Here is an 18,557-nt window from a genome sequence, read left to right on the forward strand (position 1 = left end):
AGCGGTTAATGTGTCGTGAGCTTGAAGTCTAAAATTGCAAATACTGAACTTTTTTAAAATTTGATTGATCAAATAAATTATACATTATATCAGCATTCTAAAACAATTTTTAAAATCGAGTTTGGAAAATACAAAATATCATGAAAAGTGACAAAAGAAACAAATCGCCTATATGTTATAATATTTATAATATAAATTTGAATCATAGTGTTGATAGACATTTATTAGTTAACACTAATATATAAATAAATGCATAATGTAGCACATTTTTCTGGGTCCAGGAAATTTGACGGGTCCTGGCGGTTTTGTTTCAATTTTTGAAGAGTGTGTTTGATTTTGATAAGAGAACGATATAAAACCAATTGTAAATTTCGTAGACTATAGAAGTGTATCAACTCTAACCATCATATCTAAGCTAAACTTGTTTCAACGATTAATGTTCATCCATAGAGCATCTTAATAATGCAGTTGTACTTTGATCATCGATATTTGATATTTAGTGAAAATAATATCCCTCTATTAAGGAATAACAATTCTACAAAGTCTGATTATAATAATATATTTTCTCAAAATAGCATCCTATGTAGATAAATATTGTTTATTATTTAGAATTTGGAATTAGAAAAATTCATTGATGCATAAAAACATTTCCAACAAGTTAAAAATACTATATTAGAAATATTTGGCGTTATTTTGTCAAAGACTTAATCAAATTACCAAGATAATTTACAGCAAAAATACATTTTGTTCAGTAATTATTTTTTTGGAAAAATCCGACTTACACAATCCATGTCGTGAAGGGTGTATGCCAAAATTATAGCCTCGATGTTTTTTTATATTATGATGATAGGTATTGGGAATTGTGATGGATCTTATGTGGTGTAAAGTGAATATTATTGTAAATTATTTCTGAGCATGAACTAATAAAAGAAAAATACTATTCAGCCACTAAATTGAAATTTAAAAATTCAATTTCTAGGACTATTATTAAAGACTTGTAAACACTTTGTGATTCTAAAATCATTCTTTGGCAATAAAAAGTTCTCTCAAGAATGTTTCTGTATGAAAGTTCACATTCCCATTTGTAATAAAAATTTTGCACTTTTCTAATTTGCCGCGTCAAATGTCAGGCGGGAGGCTATCAACTAATTAAAGATTATATAATATTATTATATAATGAAATAAAAATACGATAGAATGTCGGGGGGAAATGAGGGGAAAAGTGCGAAAACGTGGCTTTTCAGTTTTTAATTTTTAGTTGATACACCTCTTAGACTATTCAAAATTCCATAAAAATTCATCATATGCAATATTTCATATATAAGTGTTTCTATGGACAACTGTTTTAAATAATACCCAGGACCCTGGAGAAAATGTGGGACCCAAAAAAATATGCAACGTTACAAAGATATATTAAAATTATCGAGTTTTATTTTTTGAGTTTTGAATCTCCAGAATTTCCCATATAAACATATATTAATTTTAGCAAAATAGGGCGAAAATTGAATGAGTGAAGCGGTTTTCAATTTTCGAACTATTTTGTAATTCTTGAAGAAGATTGATAGCTTTACAAAATATGTTCCACATATTTTGTAAAGCTTTCAATCTTGGTCAAGAATTATAAAATATAGAAATAAAATCAGATTCTACAATGCTTTTTGAAATGTGTCCAGGTGTTTGTATATATAATACACGTTTATTTCTATCGGCGCGCAGAGCGCGCCAATAGAAATGAATGAATAGGGCTGTAATAAAAAGTGACATCAGGAACTTCCTCGAAATCTCTAAAATAAAATGGAGAAAATAATTGATAATATTGTAGAGCAATTTAGCACCACAAAGAGTATTGTTAATAGTAAACCTCAAAACAATGAAGAATCATGTACTTCTGAAGAGAAAAACAGTACAATTTCCATAATTCAGCAATTTATTACGAACATGAAAAACGAAAATTACGATATTGACAGAGATAACGAAATGCTTATCAGTATATCAAACATTTGCTGCAAAATGAATCAGCGAGATTGTTTAGAATTATTCGATTCAGAAACATTTGATATTTTAACATCATCATTTTTATTATCTACACCTTCCATTGAGATTTACTCGCATCTTTTAGACATCCTAGCAAGTATTAGTATCTATTATCCAACTCTACAACCATTTTTATCAAAAGAGTTCCAAGATGCGTTGTTTTCAGCTAACGAAAGAGGTGGACAGATCAAAGTATCAGCGGAAATCATATTTACTAACCTTGTCAAAACGAAAGAATATTTTGAAAATTATCCTATGGAATTTATCCTTGATTTCTGGATGAAAATGATTGATATGGACTTAAAATCCGAATCGTACGCATTTCTTAACCATGAAGTCACAAATGATGAAGATATAATTGAAGATTCATTTAATTTAGTAAAACTCGATTTACTTAACAAAGGAGTTTGTTTGTTCCTCAATGATAACTTATCAGTAGCTTCTATGTCCAATTTACTGCACGGAATTTACATAAATCTTCGAAGCCTTAATTTGAACACTTCATCTTCAATTATTCGTGATATCTTTGTAGACGAGTTCATGGAGAAGTCCCATGAGATCTATAGTAACAGGAAATTCATTTTAAACACGTATTTTATTTTCCTTGAATTAGTTAACAGAAACGTCTACTCCGAGCAACTTTCCGATGAATGTTTGGACTTGGTTACATCGGCAATGGGTAAAGAACAAGATTCGGAGATATTTATGTCATCAATATTATATTACACGAAAATGATCGAAAAAAGGAAAGTTCCTTTAGACAAACAGTTCATTCATGATGTTTCTGACTTAATTGATAACTCTCCTTTTAATGTCAGAATTGCCGCAATAAATTTGATAAAAATCACAGCAGATTATCAACCAGAACTGTTATCTGATATAAGTGGTGAGATCATTGAAGTCATTGCTCAAATTGTTTTGTCATCTGACCCAATAATCTCTGTTGCAGCTTTGAAAACACTGAATACTCTTCATTACAGTTGTAACGAAATTGTTGCAAAGTATTTGATTGAAGAATTCGACCAATTTGAGGAATTCCAGGAAACATTGCAGGAAATTATAGAAAATGAGGATTTGTCTCAGAAAAAGAGAGATATGGCCTTCAATTTTCAGTGTCTCTTAGATAAGGAAATGAATCAATCAAATAACTATAATAATGATTAATTTTTTTAATTTTTCCGCATTGTTCTCAATTTACATAGAAAAATTGAATGAACTCATTGAATTATACGGTAAAATTAAAAAACAAAACAATTATGTCTATATGTATATGTTTGGAATAAATGTTATCATGTTTTGAATCTATTGATCATTCTTTTCATATTATTTTTTGAAAGATGCAATAAAATGAATATAAAGATTGTATTTACTAATTTTTCTAATACAATATATATGTGATATGCTATATACAAGTAGTTATGTATCAAAATGTCATGCAAAATATTAGCTATTTACAAATATCCTTTGAATTGATTTTGAAATTATATGAATTTTGTGTATTGAGCCAAATGGCATAGCAGTATTGAACAAATGTAACATTGTTTTAGCTTTTATTCTTTGTTGCATTGAATTTGTCCATTATAAATCCATTAATTAGGATATATCATGAGTGAATAATAAGAATTTATATCCAATTCATTGGACATGTAAAAATTCTCAAATGTGTAGTCAATGAACATAAAAATAAAAATGATTAAATAAAATAAATACAAACAATTTATAATATACAAACAAACAATATTAATTCAATGCATAATGGTATGCTTTGACTTATATACCGAATGTCTTCCTAAAATCAACACTATCTAAGATGCATGGGATAGCTGAAAGTGATGAGAGGTATGAATCAAGATTTTCATATCTTTTCTGTAAGAAATCAATGCTTGTGTTGAAAAGATACTTCTTTGGTGGGAATGCTGGGAATTCTACATTGTTTTGGATCTGTTCATGTAATTTTCTGTTCAATTTTTCTAATTGAGAATATCTCATAGCTAAGTTGTGAACAACAACCTTGTTTTCAACTAATACACCAACTTGGATCATATAATAAGCAACATTTGTTTTCTTATCTATGTAGAAGTACTCTATGTGGATGTAAAATGGCTTCTCAGTTGCAGATTGGAATATCTGAACCTGCTTTGACTGGCTGAGAGATGCGATGGTCATGAATGGCATAATCGATAAATATGTTATTCATGTTATCTCCGAAATTGAATACCGAAGACCAGATTTCTATTCAATTTTTATGTCATACTTCCCTCTCTTTTTTCTGAGGCAATTGAAAAATAGTAATTGCTGTATATGTAATAATACGTAATATTTAGCAATTTTTGATTTTGGATTAGAATTTCAGTTCCCTGATGATCTCGCATAAAAGAGCCAAAATCGCTTGGACTATTAGTTAGAAGAGTAGATATGATTGTTTAGACGACAATTAACCATGGAAGTTATAGTAAAATTATGATTCATTTTCAAACGTTGTATTTTAAGTAATGCTTCATATATTTCAGATGTATGATGAAGGTATCGTGTAATATTGCAATTGTGGGCTTCGATCTATACAAACAAGATTTCAAATGAGTGGCTTGCATAAAATTTTATATGTTCAATAGGAAATATGATATTAACTACCTGCATTTATGCATATACTTTGTGAAATAAAGGAAAATCTCATATATAAACTGCGAATATCACAGGTATTGAAATGGATAATTCAACTTCGTTGCAGAATCATTTTATTGATCACTTGATTAATGGACTAAGCTTTGGATTTCAATATTTTGTTTTTGATTAAAATAATTTTTTCAAAATTAAACAGTTTAAAACAAATACAATCTATAAAAATATAATATAACAGAAAACTAAAAGTCATTATCCAATAAAGCTTCTTTGACTCTGATATTTACCTTATAAACAGTAACATCATCCGGCAAAGGCTGAATATCTGCTTTTCGTTTTTTCCTAGGAGTTTTAGCCTCTGGTGATGGAGGAGTTGGTTTTGGTGGCTCAGAATCTGTTGAAGTAGATTCATAAGCTTGTATTTGCTCATTTATTGATTGTTCGGTATATTCAGGGTTCGGATCTACTTGTCCCATTACTATTGATTGAGAATCGAAGAATAAATCATCTTTAATGTTATTAAGATATTGTTGCCACATATCAGCATCAAAATTAGATGGTTGATTGGGTTCAATCTGCAATGACTGTAACTCTGTTGTTTCTGGTGTTTTTTCTGGTATAGGTTGAGGTTCTATTGAATTAATGTCAATTGTTTTTTGTTCTTGACAATCGTCTTCAATATCATTGCTACAATCATCTGTTGATTGGTCGTCGTTTTGTGTTTGATTATCTTGCTGCCGAGGTATTGATACTTGTGTAACCAAATTTTTTTCTTCGGGTTCATATTTATTAGAGCTTTGTGGTGGATGATCATGAGTTAAAAACTTATGCATTTCGCTTATATCGTATTTTGCTGGTTGTATCTTTTCTTTTGGTAAACTAATGTACATCGGAATTTCATTTGCTAAATTAACAAGAGCTTTATTTAGCTTGCTGTCTTCAAATGTCTTAATTAAGTCAATGCTTTTGTCTAAAAGTATCTCACTAGCTGCGTATAAACTTCCTTTTGTAAAAAGCATGGCTGTGAGACAGTCAATCTTATTCTGATTGATAGTAAGTAGATAAGGAAGCTTTCTTCTTAAATCATTCTTGGTAATTGTGTACCTACTATTAAAATTGAAAATAGTTGTTAAAGGTTGAGTGAATTTGATCAAAAACATGCCCCCATTATAATATGGGATGTTTTTTACTAATGTTTTTTCATTAACTGTTACAAAATTATACTGTATTTCAATAAATTTTGGATCGATATTAAATTTTGATGCCAATAACGCCGATATTTCTTGAAATGTGCTATTAACAGATGCATTTAGTATAATGGTTACCCGAGATGGAGTGTGAAATCGAAGTGTTAACATTAATATAACAAATTCAAAAATTGCAATAAAAATAAATGAGCAATAAGTGGTAAAAATGTCTTTGTCTATCTGTTTATTCATGAGTTTTGTCCTTCTTTAGAGTTTATTGTAGATTTTTATTTGAAATTTTTAACTACATCAAAAATTATACATATGCGAATGTCCCTAGAAAGGCATTCAATAACAGCAGCGAAAAGGAGTCAATTTTCATTGATATTAATATTCTTGAAATATTAGTTCTATTTTTGCTATTGGAGTATATGTATTCTAACCCAATTTGCAATAAAAATTATGGTAGTGCCTTGATTGTCTAAGAATCAGATAAAATTCAAATTCAATATTCGTTTTTACTCAAAAATCATATAATAGTGCATTGTAAATTAAAGAGTTGAATAATCTATCAAATATAAATAGTTTATTCACATTGGAACATCCTAGCAAAAACAACAGTTACAACAATAAAAATAATAAGTGATATAGCCCAAGCTGTTACTTTGAAAGTTCCAACATTTAACAGACTTTGAAGGGCACTGAGCTGTTGGCCATCGTAACTACTAAAATCGTAGTGTTTAGCGAATACAATCATTGAAATACCAACGCAAAATCCGAATAATATAAATATGTATTCTAAAATTATCATAGCAAGAATATAGTTGCCATTTACTGTGCATGCTTTGCATTTTGGTAAAAGAACTATTATTAATTCGACAATAAATAGGGAAATTACAATGCAAGATACAAGCAATCCGAGAATTACTAATACTTTGACGTTAATATATTTGTGGAAGATATCATGATCGAAAATATCTTTGAAGTCAGTATAAAATATCGCAAGCAATATTAAAATTACAAGCCCGAGGCCAGCAACAATGCCTGAGGCTTCAATAAAATAAATATGCTTCAGGAAATCTGAAGGCGTCGGTAAACGAAGCCTAAGTCCCATTTTCCCTTTTATGGTGTAACGTCTCCGTTTAGTATTTTTTTATACTGATAGATAATTAGTTATTAAATAAACTATGAAACGTAAGTAAATAAAATTTTCCATATGAAATACTCTATTTCTTATTAATTTCAATATGGAATTTTGGAAATCTGATAAATATCATAGCGTGACACATTTAAATCTCTAAGTTACAAAAATGTATTATTAATGATATATATAAAAATGAAATTAGACAACATAAGTTTGTCCAGATATTCGCTTATTGGATCCCAATGGAAAGATGATGCAAAACAAATGAAGTATACTAATACAATAATAGATATTTTGTATCAAAAGCAGAATAGCAATTTGTAAATTTCATATAAAAAAATTGTCAAACTTGAAAAAAAAAATGAATGATGAAAAAACTTTTTATCAGAGGGTAGATCAGATAATTTCCTCTAAATCTATGTCAGCACAAGATTTACAGGATTTATATCAGTTCTTAACCGCTTGTTCTTCAAGTTCCCAAGAAAATCAATTTCTTGGTCAAACTTATTCAACTATTCACAAGGAATTAACAAAAGAAAAAATAAAATCACTCTTTGAAGTCATTAAATCGACATTCAAAACAGGAGATCCATGTTTTCACCTCGTTTTAATCGTAGTAATGCATTTAATTGCACAAGACTTACCATTTTTCGTTAAAGATATTCTTACTCCATTGTTTGACTCGAAACTCGACGAAGAATTATTGATTTGTGCATACATTTCCAGGCAAATTTTAGATCCATGTACTGGCTTTCTTAAATTCGCAAGCCATGATGGAAAAGAAAATCACGATTATTGGGGCAATGGAAGCGAAGATCTGAAAACCGAATTTGGCGTTGCTATAACGAAATTACGCAGTCTTGTGTTTAATAAGGGCGCTTCTCTCCTCAAAGCTACTACATCGAAAGACCGTAATGGAAATATTTTTTACAATGTATCAATCCTTGCCAATATTCAGAACGTTATTGTTCCACCAAATTACCGCGTTGGCGATTTTTTATGCGGGTTCCCACGCAGGCCAGAGATCGCTATTAATCTTTCTACGCTTCAGGATCAATCAATCTTTACTCAACCCCATAAAATTGAACCAGATAAAATTTCTCCCGCCATTCAAACATGGGCCAAGATGTTTGGATTCATGAATTCTATTGGTGCCAAGGAACTTAAATTGCAAATGGATTTCGCATCAAATGTTGTTACAAAAGATACTCCATGTGTTCTGTTTCTGAAGCTCATTCCGTTCCTCAACATCAGTGAATTTCCAGCAGATATTTTAAGAAATGCAATCGACCAATTAATTTACTCAAACGTTGAATTCAGCTCGTTTATTTTGATATTAATTCAGTCGATCTTACTTATTTACCCAGATACAACTAATATAATATTCGACAAATTATTCGAGTTCGTTGATCAGATCGGAACTCTTACTGTTTCTCAACTTTATTTGTTAATTTTCTCAATTGGCCGGTTTATGGAAATTCTTTACTGCCACAAAGTCAGGAAACTTACGAACGAAGCTCTTACGAAGCTAGATTCCCTTACTCTCCTTGCTTTTTGCGCTCCATACAATGGAATCCGAGATGGAGCCCTCAGATTAGCATTTGCCATATCTAGATACGAAACAGGTATCAGAGAGAACACAGTTTATTCAGTATTTAACTCCTCCTCGAAACAAATTGAACAAGAATTCGTATCTTCAATCAAATGCTTCCCCCTTATCTCCCTTCTTCATCCCACAGATAACATCACTGCCCCTACAGTCATAGAAGTCATGAGATGCTCGGAAGAACTCATTTGGCAGATAATGTTGAGCGGATTAGCCAAACAAATCACAAAAAGCCTTGACCAGAACCTCATTCGTCAATTCAAGCATGACGCAATCAAGTTGCTTGAGACAATGGACAGTTCCAGCTTCTCTAGAAGATATGCAATAAATATTCTTATGAATTTGACGATAATTCCTGTAGAATCGAATGACAAATCGACCATTCGTATTGTTCTCGATAACGCCGCAGCTTGTTTAAGCGAACTTTACCCAGATGTCATATTCTTATTCACAACTTGTCCTGAAACAATGTTCCTTCCAATTATTGAAACTCTACTTCACTCAGACGACATATTAATCCAAGTTACAGCAACAGCAACCTGCGGATTGACTTGGAATTCCCAGTTTTCAAAGGCATTGGATAACCCTCAATTTTTGTCACTTTTCCAAACCTTATTTAGAAAACTGACAAAAGATGTTAACAGCTTTTTGATAGACGAAAGTATCAAGACGAAAGATGTTAAGAAGGATGTCAGTACAAGTATTATTTATAACCATGTTGTTTTACGAGATTTCGTTTTAACAACATATCAATTATTAGATTTCTTGACGAAAAAATTTTCATCAAGACCTAAAACACCTTTCCCATGTTTTGATATCATCACTGATGTTGAACAGAAAGAGTTATTGAACATGGAATCCACGTTTGATTCATTGATTATCATTGCGACAACAGAGTTCAATGATCCAGACAATAATCTCCATTTTTACACAATTAGAACGATTTCTTTGTGGTTGTGTTGTTGCAGATTGAGGAAGAGTGATTTAATGAATACAAATGATTTCATTGACCAGCTCGAGAAGTTCAATGATGTGATGCTATTGGCGAATTCATTGATCCATCAATTCAACGATTTCCTTCCAATTTTCTTGAAGAGATCAATCCAAGAAAATGGTTCTCTTTATTTCGACGCTCTCTGCATTTTCTTCAGAGCACCTCATAAATTTGCGACAGGACCAACAGCTGTATTGGTTTCTCAATGGGAATCAATAGATCCTGAGCCGAATGAAGAGATGCAAAACGCAATGCAGTATTTGTACGAAGAAGGAGGAAACTTTTTAGCAATGTGTTTCTTTTATTTGGTTTCTAATGACAAAAAACAAAGAGATAACTCTTTCATCATGTTGTCATCAATTGTTCCTTTATTAGTAGCTTACCATGATAGATGCCAGGCTGATAGATTGGTTGATCTCCTCGGAACACTTAGGAATTTCTCAACTTTGACAATGGCGACAGAAAATGTCAATAATTTGTGTACAAAATTGGTCGAATATTTGTCATTTATGACAGAATCTGTCATTGACAGATATATTGACGCGATGTTATCTAAGCCGACAATGGAGACTGACAGGTTATTCCACCCTATATTGCCTTGGATTAACTCGATCTCCCTTGACTTAGAAAACAGAGTTGTTTCAAGAAACACAGACTTCATTTTCCTGAGATTTTCTTGTTTCTCTTTTGTCGAAAAAGTTCTCTCAATTTTCGAACCGATGTCAAGAAAAGTCGAGGACTCATTGGGAATTGTCATATGGCAATCACTCGCAAAGAAGTCTTCTTACGAGTTTGTCATCAACGCTTTGTTAAGTTTGGCTTTGAATTCTGAAAATTCACAAACACAACCAACTGTTGCTGCAATAATTCAAGCATTTTACGTGGCAGATCCAGAAAAAGTCGTTGACATTCTCGTCAAACATTTATCGTTCATGTATTGGCTCCATAACGATATTTTCGGAGGTTTAATCGTAAATAAGGTTAAAAGTGACAATGACGATAACTTGTCACATGGTCGGTTGATATTTAGCATCTTATTAGAGATATCGAGGACATCAGCTGCTGTTATATTGAAACATCTCCCTGTTTTATGCGGATTTGTTTTAATTCATAAATGTGACACATTGAAAACGATTGTCAGAAAAATTTTCACAGAAGTACAGCAACAACTTGGCAGGAAAGCTCCACAAAGACTTGAGATTATTACACACGAGTTGGATAATAACAGAGTTCAGTTAGCAACGAGTTATTACAACTTGATGAATGATTTCGATCCGAATTTGGCGAATGAATTCACTTTGTGTCTTTTGAGATGGGCTTTGTGTTGTGGAAACATCAAGAAATCAACACTCGCTGTACAGAGTTATACTGGATTACCTGTTAATCCTCCTGAGCCAAACATTGTTGGTTTGTTCTCAAGAGCTTTTTGGATTGTTACTTCCGCTCTTTCTGAAATAGATGACTTCAATTCCGCTGTTTTGGAAATAAATTACGTCGCAGAAATCGCAGGAGCTTTCTTAACAATGGCAAGGATATCTGATGAAAAAGGAGTTTTGACACATAACCCAGCTCTTTTCTGGGTTCCAGCTGAATTGTTGAAACTCAATTTCGCATCACAAAGTCCAATATTTAAACAGAGTTTGAAAGCTCTTTGTTTCTATTTTGAAAGGAAATCGTTATTCGAAGCAATTTCCGGACAAAATCCAGAAAGAAATGACAGTAATTGTTTCGTTCCAAGCGTGTTCATGAGATTCCTTGCTCCTTGGCATGAAGAAATCGAAGGATTCAGTTCTTTGATCATGAATTCGACTGTTGATGATTTAGATACATCTCTCGCAATCCGCGCGCTTTGTTTGATCGCGCAATGTGGTTTTCCAGCTCTGTTCTCGAGATCTGAGTCATGGGCTGAATGTTGCGCGTTGACATTGTTGCCGTGGATGTGGATGGTTTCGACAAATGATTACGGAAGAGCAATTTACGTTTCTGATGAGAACTCAATGTTTGTTTCAACTGCAAACAGTTTGGCTCAATATATCAAAGACGAAGAAGTCTCAAACGCTTTGAAGAACATGAGTACATTTAACTACATCACATTGTATAATGATGTTAAGTTAATCACTGAAAAATGCGGAAGAAAAATGTCAAAAGAAGAATTGAGAAGTTTCGGAAATTGGTGCTGCAATTTACTGAAATTCGGTGATGAAATGATGAAGATTCCGCTTTATACAATTGTTTCTTGGTTATCAGAAGAAGTCAAAGATTTGCCTGATTTGATGCCAGAATTCATTTATTCGGCAATTAATGATCAAAGCCATGAATTCGCTCCTTTCGTAAGTTTGTTGAAAGCGAAAGTTCCAGCGAACATCAAACTCGAACCGAAAGAAAAGAAGGAATTCCCGCAGATGCACATTTTCGAGAGAATCGTCGTCTGCGACATTCCTTCTCTCTACGATGTCAACACTTTGGGAGAAACAGAAGTTGTCTGCGAAGATGTCAACTCATTGGTTCCTATTTCGCCAATAACTCCTGCAATCAAAGATACTCCAACAGTTCAAAGAATAAGAAGTGCTCTGCAAAGAGTCCACTTCCCTCCATTCGAAAGCTGGGCACAGATGAGTGCAAGAGGTGCTGCAACAATGTTGGGAGTTACAGGATTGAGCGAAGTAAGGAGAACTAAATGGAATGCAGCTGCTGTAATTAACCAGGCTTTGGAGTTGTTGGCAAATGAACCTCCAAAGAATGAAGAGGAAGAAGAGGAAGAAGAACTTCCTGATCCAATGGGATTGATCCCTGTTGTTGCTTCTGCATTCATTCCAACAATGGATGATGTTAATGAAATAGGTGCAAATCTGTTCGATGAAGATGGAGAAGTTGGCGAATACTATGAATAATTTTTTTTATTATTAATTTTTTTATTCTATTTTTTTGTAATAAAGTAGTAGGATATGACGGGTTTAGTGACTTTTTTTGTTACATCTATATATAGACGATGCATTAAAATATATTTATTTATAAATTATTAAAAAATTAACATTAATTTTAAAATAATTTATTTTTTTATCTTTTATAAAAGAAGCTATATATAGATGATGTCAGATATTCCGCGATTAATTAAACATCATTTAAATCCTGAATGGGTTAAACTTCAATTTAAAAATGAAGATTGTGAATTATTAAATGAATATGAAAGCCAAAATAAGCTAATGAGGTATAAATATAATGATAAAGAATATTTAATTTCATGGAATCAATGGAGTCATAATCAAAGACCTCATAAACGAGAAGAAGAAATTGAAAATAATGAAATGGAAATCATTGATGACATTAAAGAGGATGGAATTCCTAAATTTTGTAGAAAAACCTTTAGAACTAAGTTAGGAGCATATAAACGTAGAGTATTAAATCCTGAATATCTTAAACATCAATTTAAAAAGGAAGACTGTGAATTATTAAACGCTAATGAATATGAAAATGCTAAATCAAAACTGAGATATAAATATATTGGAAGTGATGAAAGGTGTAAAGATAAAGATAAAGTTTATTCAGTTTCATATAATAACTGGCACACGTTAGGGATAAGAAAACATTTAGGAGATTATGGGAAATGTTCTGAATTCTTTAAATCTAGTATGTACGAGAGAATAAAAGAAATTAGAAATAATTATTTTCATGAATGAAAGATTCACTACCATAATGAAATAAAAAAAAATTTTAAAAAATAAACTTTAAAAATTCATGTCTTACGAAAAATTAAAACTTAGTTATGTTTATTATTTTATTTTTTTATTTTGTATGAAATGAGCGTCAAAACTAACAACGTTAAAAAATTAGGATTCACAAACGAGGAAATAAAGGATATATTAGAGGAGGTAGGTTATGAAGTTAATAAATATTATTTAAGAAATTGTCAAAAATTTGCCGAGTTATTAAATGATTTAGATTATGATGGAAAAATGAATAAAGATGATGTTATAAATTTCTTATATCCTACATCTGAAGAAGAAAAACCTAAAGAACCTGATGTTTTCCCCGAATATTATGAAGAACGGATTAAAGATGATGAATACAATGAAATTGAAAGACTGAAAAAAATAAGAGATGAAATAGATGAAAAAATTAAGGAATTAAGAGAAGTTGAAAAATATAATGAAAATGAAGTAGAGGGTTTAATGAATATCCCAGCTTCAGAATCAGAAGTACAGAAATCTCATGAAGAAAGATATAAAAATTATGTCTCAGAATCAACACAAAATTTATTAGATGGTGAAATAGACGAAACACTTTCAGAAGAAGGTACTAAATTTATACGTAAACATATGTTACAATTTATTGATAATGAAGAATACCCTTGTATCCTACTTTCACCACCTTTAGATTCCGAAAAATTCAAAAAGCTCTTAAAAACGTGACATATGCAACTAATACGATTAAAAAGAAGATCATGATATTTACACAAATTATTATTTAAATAAATGCACAGGTGTTGATAAAGTTTTTGATTTATTAGATAAAATATCAAAAAAACCATTGGAACATATAAAATTTTATGTGATTGCGGTTTCATTGTTGAAGATACTAATAATGTTTCATATGAAAGAACAGCACCGAAGGAAGATGAAGTGGAAAGGTCTATACCATTCGTTATTAAGAATATAAAAGATATGAAAACGTATAAGCATTATATTTATTCATTTATTTCAGAAAAACGGAAGCAACCCATAAAACATCTTCTCATCATTTTATAGCTATTCATACTTTCCTTTTCAAAGTTGTGAAATTAAATAAGACAGGAATTAGATTTAATGTGTCAGGATATGCATTCTTGAGTAAATTAAAATGTATTTGTCACGTCGCAGATGATAAAAATTTATGTGTTCTTAATTCATTTTATGGGCTTTAAAAAATAAACTTTATTTTTATTTATTTTTTAATTTTTTATTCTTACATAAATGAACAAAAACGGAACAGCTAAAATGAATGATAATCAAATTAGAGCAGAAGGTAGAAGGTTATTTAAACGCTTCTATAACATTCCTGATGGTGTTAATCCTAAAACTCGTAGAAGCTATTTAAATGAAGCAATAGATGCCTATGAAGGATTTGACATTTCATCAGAAAGTGAGGAGATTAGCGAGAATGTTAAATGTTAATATTGATTTCTATTATTGTGATCCTCAACCAGAAGACGTGGACATAAATAAGGTAGACTTTCCATTAGTGGAATCAATAATGATAGATCCAGAATTTGAAACAGTAAATATTTTATTAACAAGAGTCCATGTGGAAAACTTCACGCTGACAGAATAACAGACGTTGAAGCACTCACGGCATAAAGTTTGTCCATATTGTAAAGAAGAAGTTTATTCTATCCGTGATGATCCAGAAAGGAAAAACCAAAGAAGATTTTTAAAGCATTGTGAGAAATGTAAAGAAAATAATGGAAGATTAATTCAAGACGTTCAATTGCAAAAGACCCAGCAACCATATGCACCACATATTACGAAACAGAAGATATATCAGTGGTTATTAGCTCACAATTTGCAGAAATATTATAAACCGACAAGATATTTATTACTTTTGACTTCGAAACATTAGAGACTAAAGAAGAATTACAACTTTCTGAGTGTGCAACTTTGAACGCTTACTTAAAACCATTCATGGTATCATCAACGGTTAAATTAAATGATAAAACGTATACGAGGAATTTTTTGCTTAACTTCGAGTGATTCTTTTATTTCTGATTGATTGAGTTTTTATTTTCAACCTGTTCATTAGTTGTTGAATCAAATATGAGTCAATACAATGAATTATTGAAGCCGCAAACGGCGGGGACTTTGTCCATACATTAAATGAAAACAAAGGAAGCATTTAAAGAACTTCTAGATGAGGAATTCAATAAAGTGAATTCATAGTTTTAATTCGGGAAAGTTTGATTTAAATTTAATTCTTCGTGATTTAAACACTGCAAAATGGAAAATAAAATCAATGCTGGGTTCTCTTCTCAATTTAAGCAAATCATTGTAAAGAAAACAAACGTTCCATATGAATTGAGATTTATTGACATCAAAATTATATAGCGGGTGGGACATTAGACCAATTCACTCAAATTTCGGAAACAATAAATCACGTGTTAAATCCTTTTTCCCTTATCAATTTATCACATGGAGAATTACGAAGAAGAATTATATAAAGAGGAACCATTCACGAAAGATTCATTTTATTCAGCATTAACTCAAGAAACTATATCAGATATGATTATCAAATATATCTCAATGATGCTAAAAATTTTAAGAATAGATTAGAATATTTTATTCATTATTGCAATAAAGATGTTGAAATTATGATTGACCCAATCGATAAAATTATTGAAGAAACATTTGTTTATAAAATTGATATGCTTCATAATCTTTCTTTATCATCGAATCTTCAAATTCGTTACGCTTTAGCATATAAAGACTTTAATCCTAATGAAAAATATCCTGAGGAAGAGATAGAATCAAGTTTTGAATTACAACCGAAAAAGTATTGGAAATATAAAATTGAATCAATATAAGAAAACAAGATGAAAAAGCAGAAAGAGATACTAAAAATAATGCTTCAAGGATGATTTTCAATACTATCACGATTTAATCCTTTCATCTAAATGCAAAATGTGTGGTAAAGCGTTACATATGCAAATAAACCAACATTGGATAGAATCGATAATGAAAAACCACATACCAAAGAAAATTGTCAGTTAATGTGTTGTTATTGCAATGTCGTAAAATCAAATAAAGATGAAGATGTTCAACGTTTAAGAATCAATTTAAGAAATTATGCATTAAAAAATAATTTACCAATGACTTTAGATTCAGTTGAAGCTTATCACATTCTCCGTAATGGAATTACTGGTGGTCTATCAAATGTTCAACATCGTGTTAATCTTAAAGGAATCACGCACATTAATAACTTTCATATAGTCCAGAAACTAAAACTGTATCAAATGAGGACACTTCCAACATCATGACTCATTTCGTTGGTGTTGATTTTAATTCATTATATCCTTCATCATTTTCATCTAATCCTCATGATTTCATTCAATATACTGACCATAAAATGTATATGCCGGGAAGATTGAATGGTGTTATCATTTGTGATACAGCAACAAAGAAAGCAAAAGCACTGGGAATAATTAAGAAGAAAAATACTTTATTCGTGGCTGAAGTAAAGGGTCACATTGATGAAAAATAGATTAATGATTACATAAACTTTTTACCGATAATAAGAACTTAGATATTATCACAGATGAAAAAACAATTGGCAGTTTTATGTATAATTACATGAAATCAAACAATCTACCAGTTGACCAGAAACAGAGGAAATTAACTCAGTTAGCATCAACACACAACCAATATCAACCATTTTCTTCTTATTATCTTTGGTATCTAATAGACAGATTTCATTTTATCATCGATGATATTCAATCAATTTTAACATTTACGAAAAACACTTGTTTTAATGAATTTGCGAACAATTTATGAACGAAAGACAAAAGGCTGAATTAGAAGGAAATAAAGGAAAAAGTTTATTTTGCAAGATTTCACTTAATGGATCATATGGTTACGATGCAATGAATACACAAAATTACGCAAAGACTAAAATAATGAATGCACAGAAGGCACGCGTTGCATGTATGTCAAATAAGTTTAAAAACATAAGAGAAATAGGAGAGGATACGTATCAAGTGATGCTCAAAGATAGATTTTATAGATGTGATACATGTTTACAAGAGGCATTCTTCACTTTAGATAATGCTAAATACTGGTATTTGGTTTTCATTTATGATTTTATGTATAAATGCATGAATGTTAATCGTTTTCATTTCATTGAAGGTGATACTGATTCATCTTATTGGGCAATCGCTGGCGACCCAAATCTTCCTAACACTCAAGCATTTCAAGCAATTGTTACCGATAAACAATTTTATGATAAAAACATTTTCAAATTCGCACCATTTGATTTCTTCTGTTTTGATGAGAAATTTAAACCTAAATTAAAGAATAAAGCTGAAGAAAAAGCACATGAGAAGAAGTTATTGGTTTAGCAATTGAGAAACAAGGTGATAACATGGTTGCTTTATGCCTAAGTGTTATACATCATTCAACGATTCAATTGATGGAAGTGATTTTAAAAAGATTGCACAAAAAATGAAAGGTGTTAGTTTAAGGCAAAATAAACAATTAACACCTAAAAATTATTTGGATATAATAAATGATAAAGTTATTTTCGATGGTCAGAATATTAATTTACAACTTAAAAACGGGTCAATGACTCGCTTAACAATCGGTAAGACTGCATTAACAGGAGCACACACTAAGGCTGTATGTTGTGAAAATGGATGTTGTATGCCATTTATTTAATACAATTTAAAAACGTAGGGGTTGAGTCATGAATTTAAAATTTTATTTTTAATGAAATGCCACAGAAGAGACAAAAGGAACCAAATCGATTTATACCAAATGGTTTTAACTTTCAGATTCCAAATAATCAACCGCAACGAATTTTTCAAATCCCACCACAGCATCAACAGCCGCAACAACGACCACCACCACCACAACGTCAACGGAGAAGAACATTCACCCCTGAAGAAAGAAATTTCAATAATTTGATGCGTCAACAAAATCAAGGTTTGAGATTTTATCCGGGCAGTAATGGTATACATATAAGGCATCCAAATTTAGATAGAAGATATACCGCTGAGATTCATATTTTACCTAATAATACGGTTAATTTTGCTGGATTTTATGATCATCATCAGGAAATCTGGACTCCACCATTTGATACGTTTTAGAAGGAGGAACCGTTAATGATGCGATTCAATATGTAAATAATGGTTTTGATACTATGATTCAAAGAGGTGGGCACCCTTAAAACATTTATTTTTATTTTTATATAAAGGATAACGCAGATTTAGAAAATTTAATTGATGATTTA

General features: G+C 31.0%; 6 protein-coding genes and 2 pseudogenes across 8 annotated transcripts, besides 1 other annotated feature; 5 read left to right on the plus strand and 3 right to left on the minus strand.

The window, feature by feature from the left end:
• Window positions 1-1,774: 1,774 nt before the first annotated feature.
• On the plus strand, window positions 1,775-3,311 carry TVAGG3_0568790 (armadillo (ARM) repeat-containing protein family; the record flags this gene model as incomplete). The annotated part of the gene is made up of 1 exon (XM_001315104.1): window positions 1,795-3,198. One exon carries the CDS (start codon window positions 1,795-1,797, stop codon window positions 3,196-3,198), a length of 1,404 nt encoding a protein of 467 aa, XP_001315139.1.
• A 132-nt stretch (window positions 3,312-3,443) lies between these two features.
• TVAGG3_0568800 (PX domain family) lies at window positions 3,444-4,358 on the minus strand (the record flags this gene model as incomplete). The annotated part of the gene is made up of 1 exon (XM_001315105.1): window positions 3,805-4,209. One exon carries the CDS (start codon window positions 4,207-4,209, stop codon window positions 3,805-3,807), a length of 405 nt encoding a protein of 134 aa, XP_001315140.1.
• A 537-nt stretch (window positions 4,359-4,895) lies between these two features.
• Window positions 4,896-6,011, minus strand: TVAGG3_0568810 (uncharacterized protein; the record flags this gene model as incomplete). The annotated part of the gene is made up of 1 exon (XM_001315106.1): window positions 4,896-6,011. The coding sequence occupies one exon, from the start codon at window positions 6,009-6,011 to the stop codon at window positions 4,896-4,898; it is 1,116 nt and encodes a 371-aa protein (XP_001315141.1).
• Window positions 6,012-6,426: 415 nt separating this feature from the next.
• TVAGG3_0568820 (uncharacterized protein) lies at window positions 6,427-6,954 on the minus strand (the record flags this gene model as incomplete). The annotated part of the gene is made up of 1 exon (XM_001315107.1): window positions 6,427-6,954. The coding sequence occupies one exon, from the start codon at window positions 6,952-6,954 to the stop codon at window positions 6,427-6,429; it is 528 nt and encodes a 175-aa protein (XP_001315142.1).
• A 364-nt stretch (window positions 6,955-7,318) lies between these two features.
• Window positions 7,319-12,562, plus strand: TVAGG3_0568830 (uncharacterized protein; the record flags this gene model as incomplete). Its single annotated transcript, XM_001315108.1, has 1 exon — window positions 7,346-12,475. One exon carries the CDS (start codon window positions 7,346-7,348, stop codon window positions 12,473-12,475), a length of 5,130 nt encoding a protein of 1,709 aa, XP_001315143.1.
• A 608-nt stretch (window positions 12,563-13,170) lies between these two features.
• Window positions 13,171-13,808: a mobile genetic element.
• A 2,614-nt stretch (window positions 13,809-16,422) lies between these two features.
• TVAGG3_0568850 lies at window positions 16,423-17,254 on the plus strand (annotated as a pseudogene). Its single transcript has one exon. A coding segment is annotated over exon 1 (832 nt).
• A 158-nt stretch (window positions 17,255-17,412) lies between these two features.
• TVAGG3_0568860 lies at window positions 17,413-17,983 on the plus strand (annotated as a pseudogene). Its single transcript has one exon. A coding segment is annotated over exon 1 (571 nt).
• Window positions 17,984-18,034: 51 nt separating this feature from the next.
• TVAGG3_0568870 (uncharacterized protein) lies at window positions 18,035-18,232 on the plus strand (the record flags this gene model as incomplete). Its single annotated transcript, XM_051238716.1, has 1 exon — window positions 18,035-18,232. One exon carries the CDS (start codon window positions 18,035-18,037, stop codon window positions 18,230-18,232), a length of 198 nt encoding a protein of 65 aa, XP_051096540.1.
• Window positions 18,233-18,557: the final 325 nt, after the last annotated feature.

This window comes from Trichomonas vaginalis, chromosome II (genome assembly GCF_026262505.1).
Source record: "Trichomonas vaginalis G3 chromosome II, whole genome shotgun sequence".
Lineage (NCBI taxonomy): Eukaryota > Parabasalia > Trichomonadida > Trichomonadidae > Trichomonas > Trichomonas vaginalis.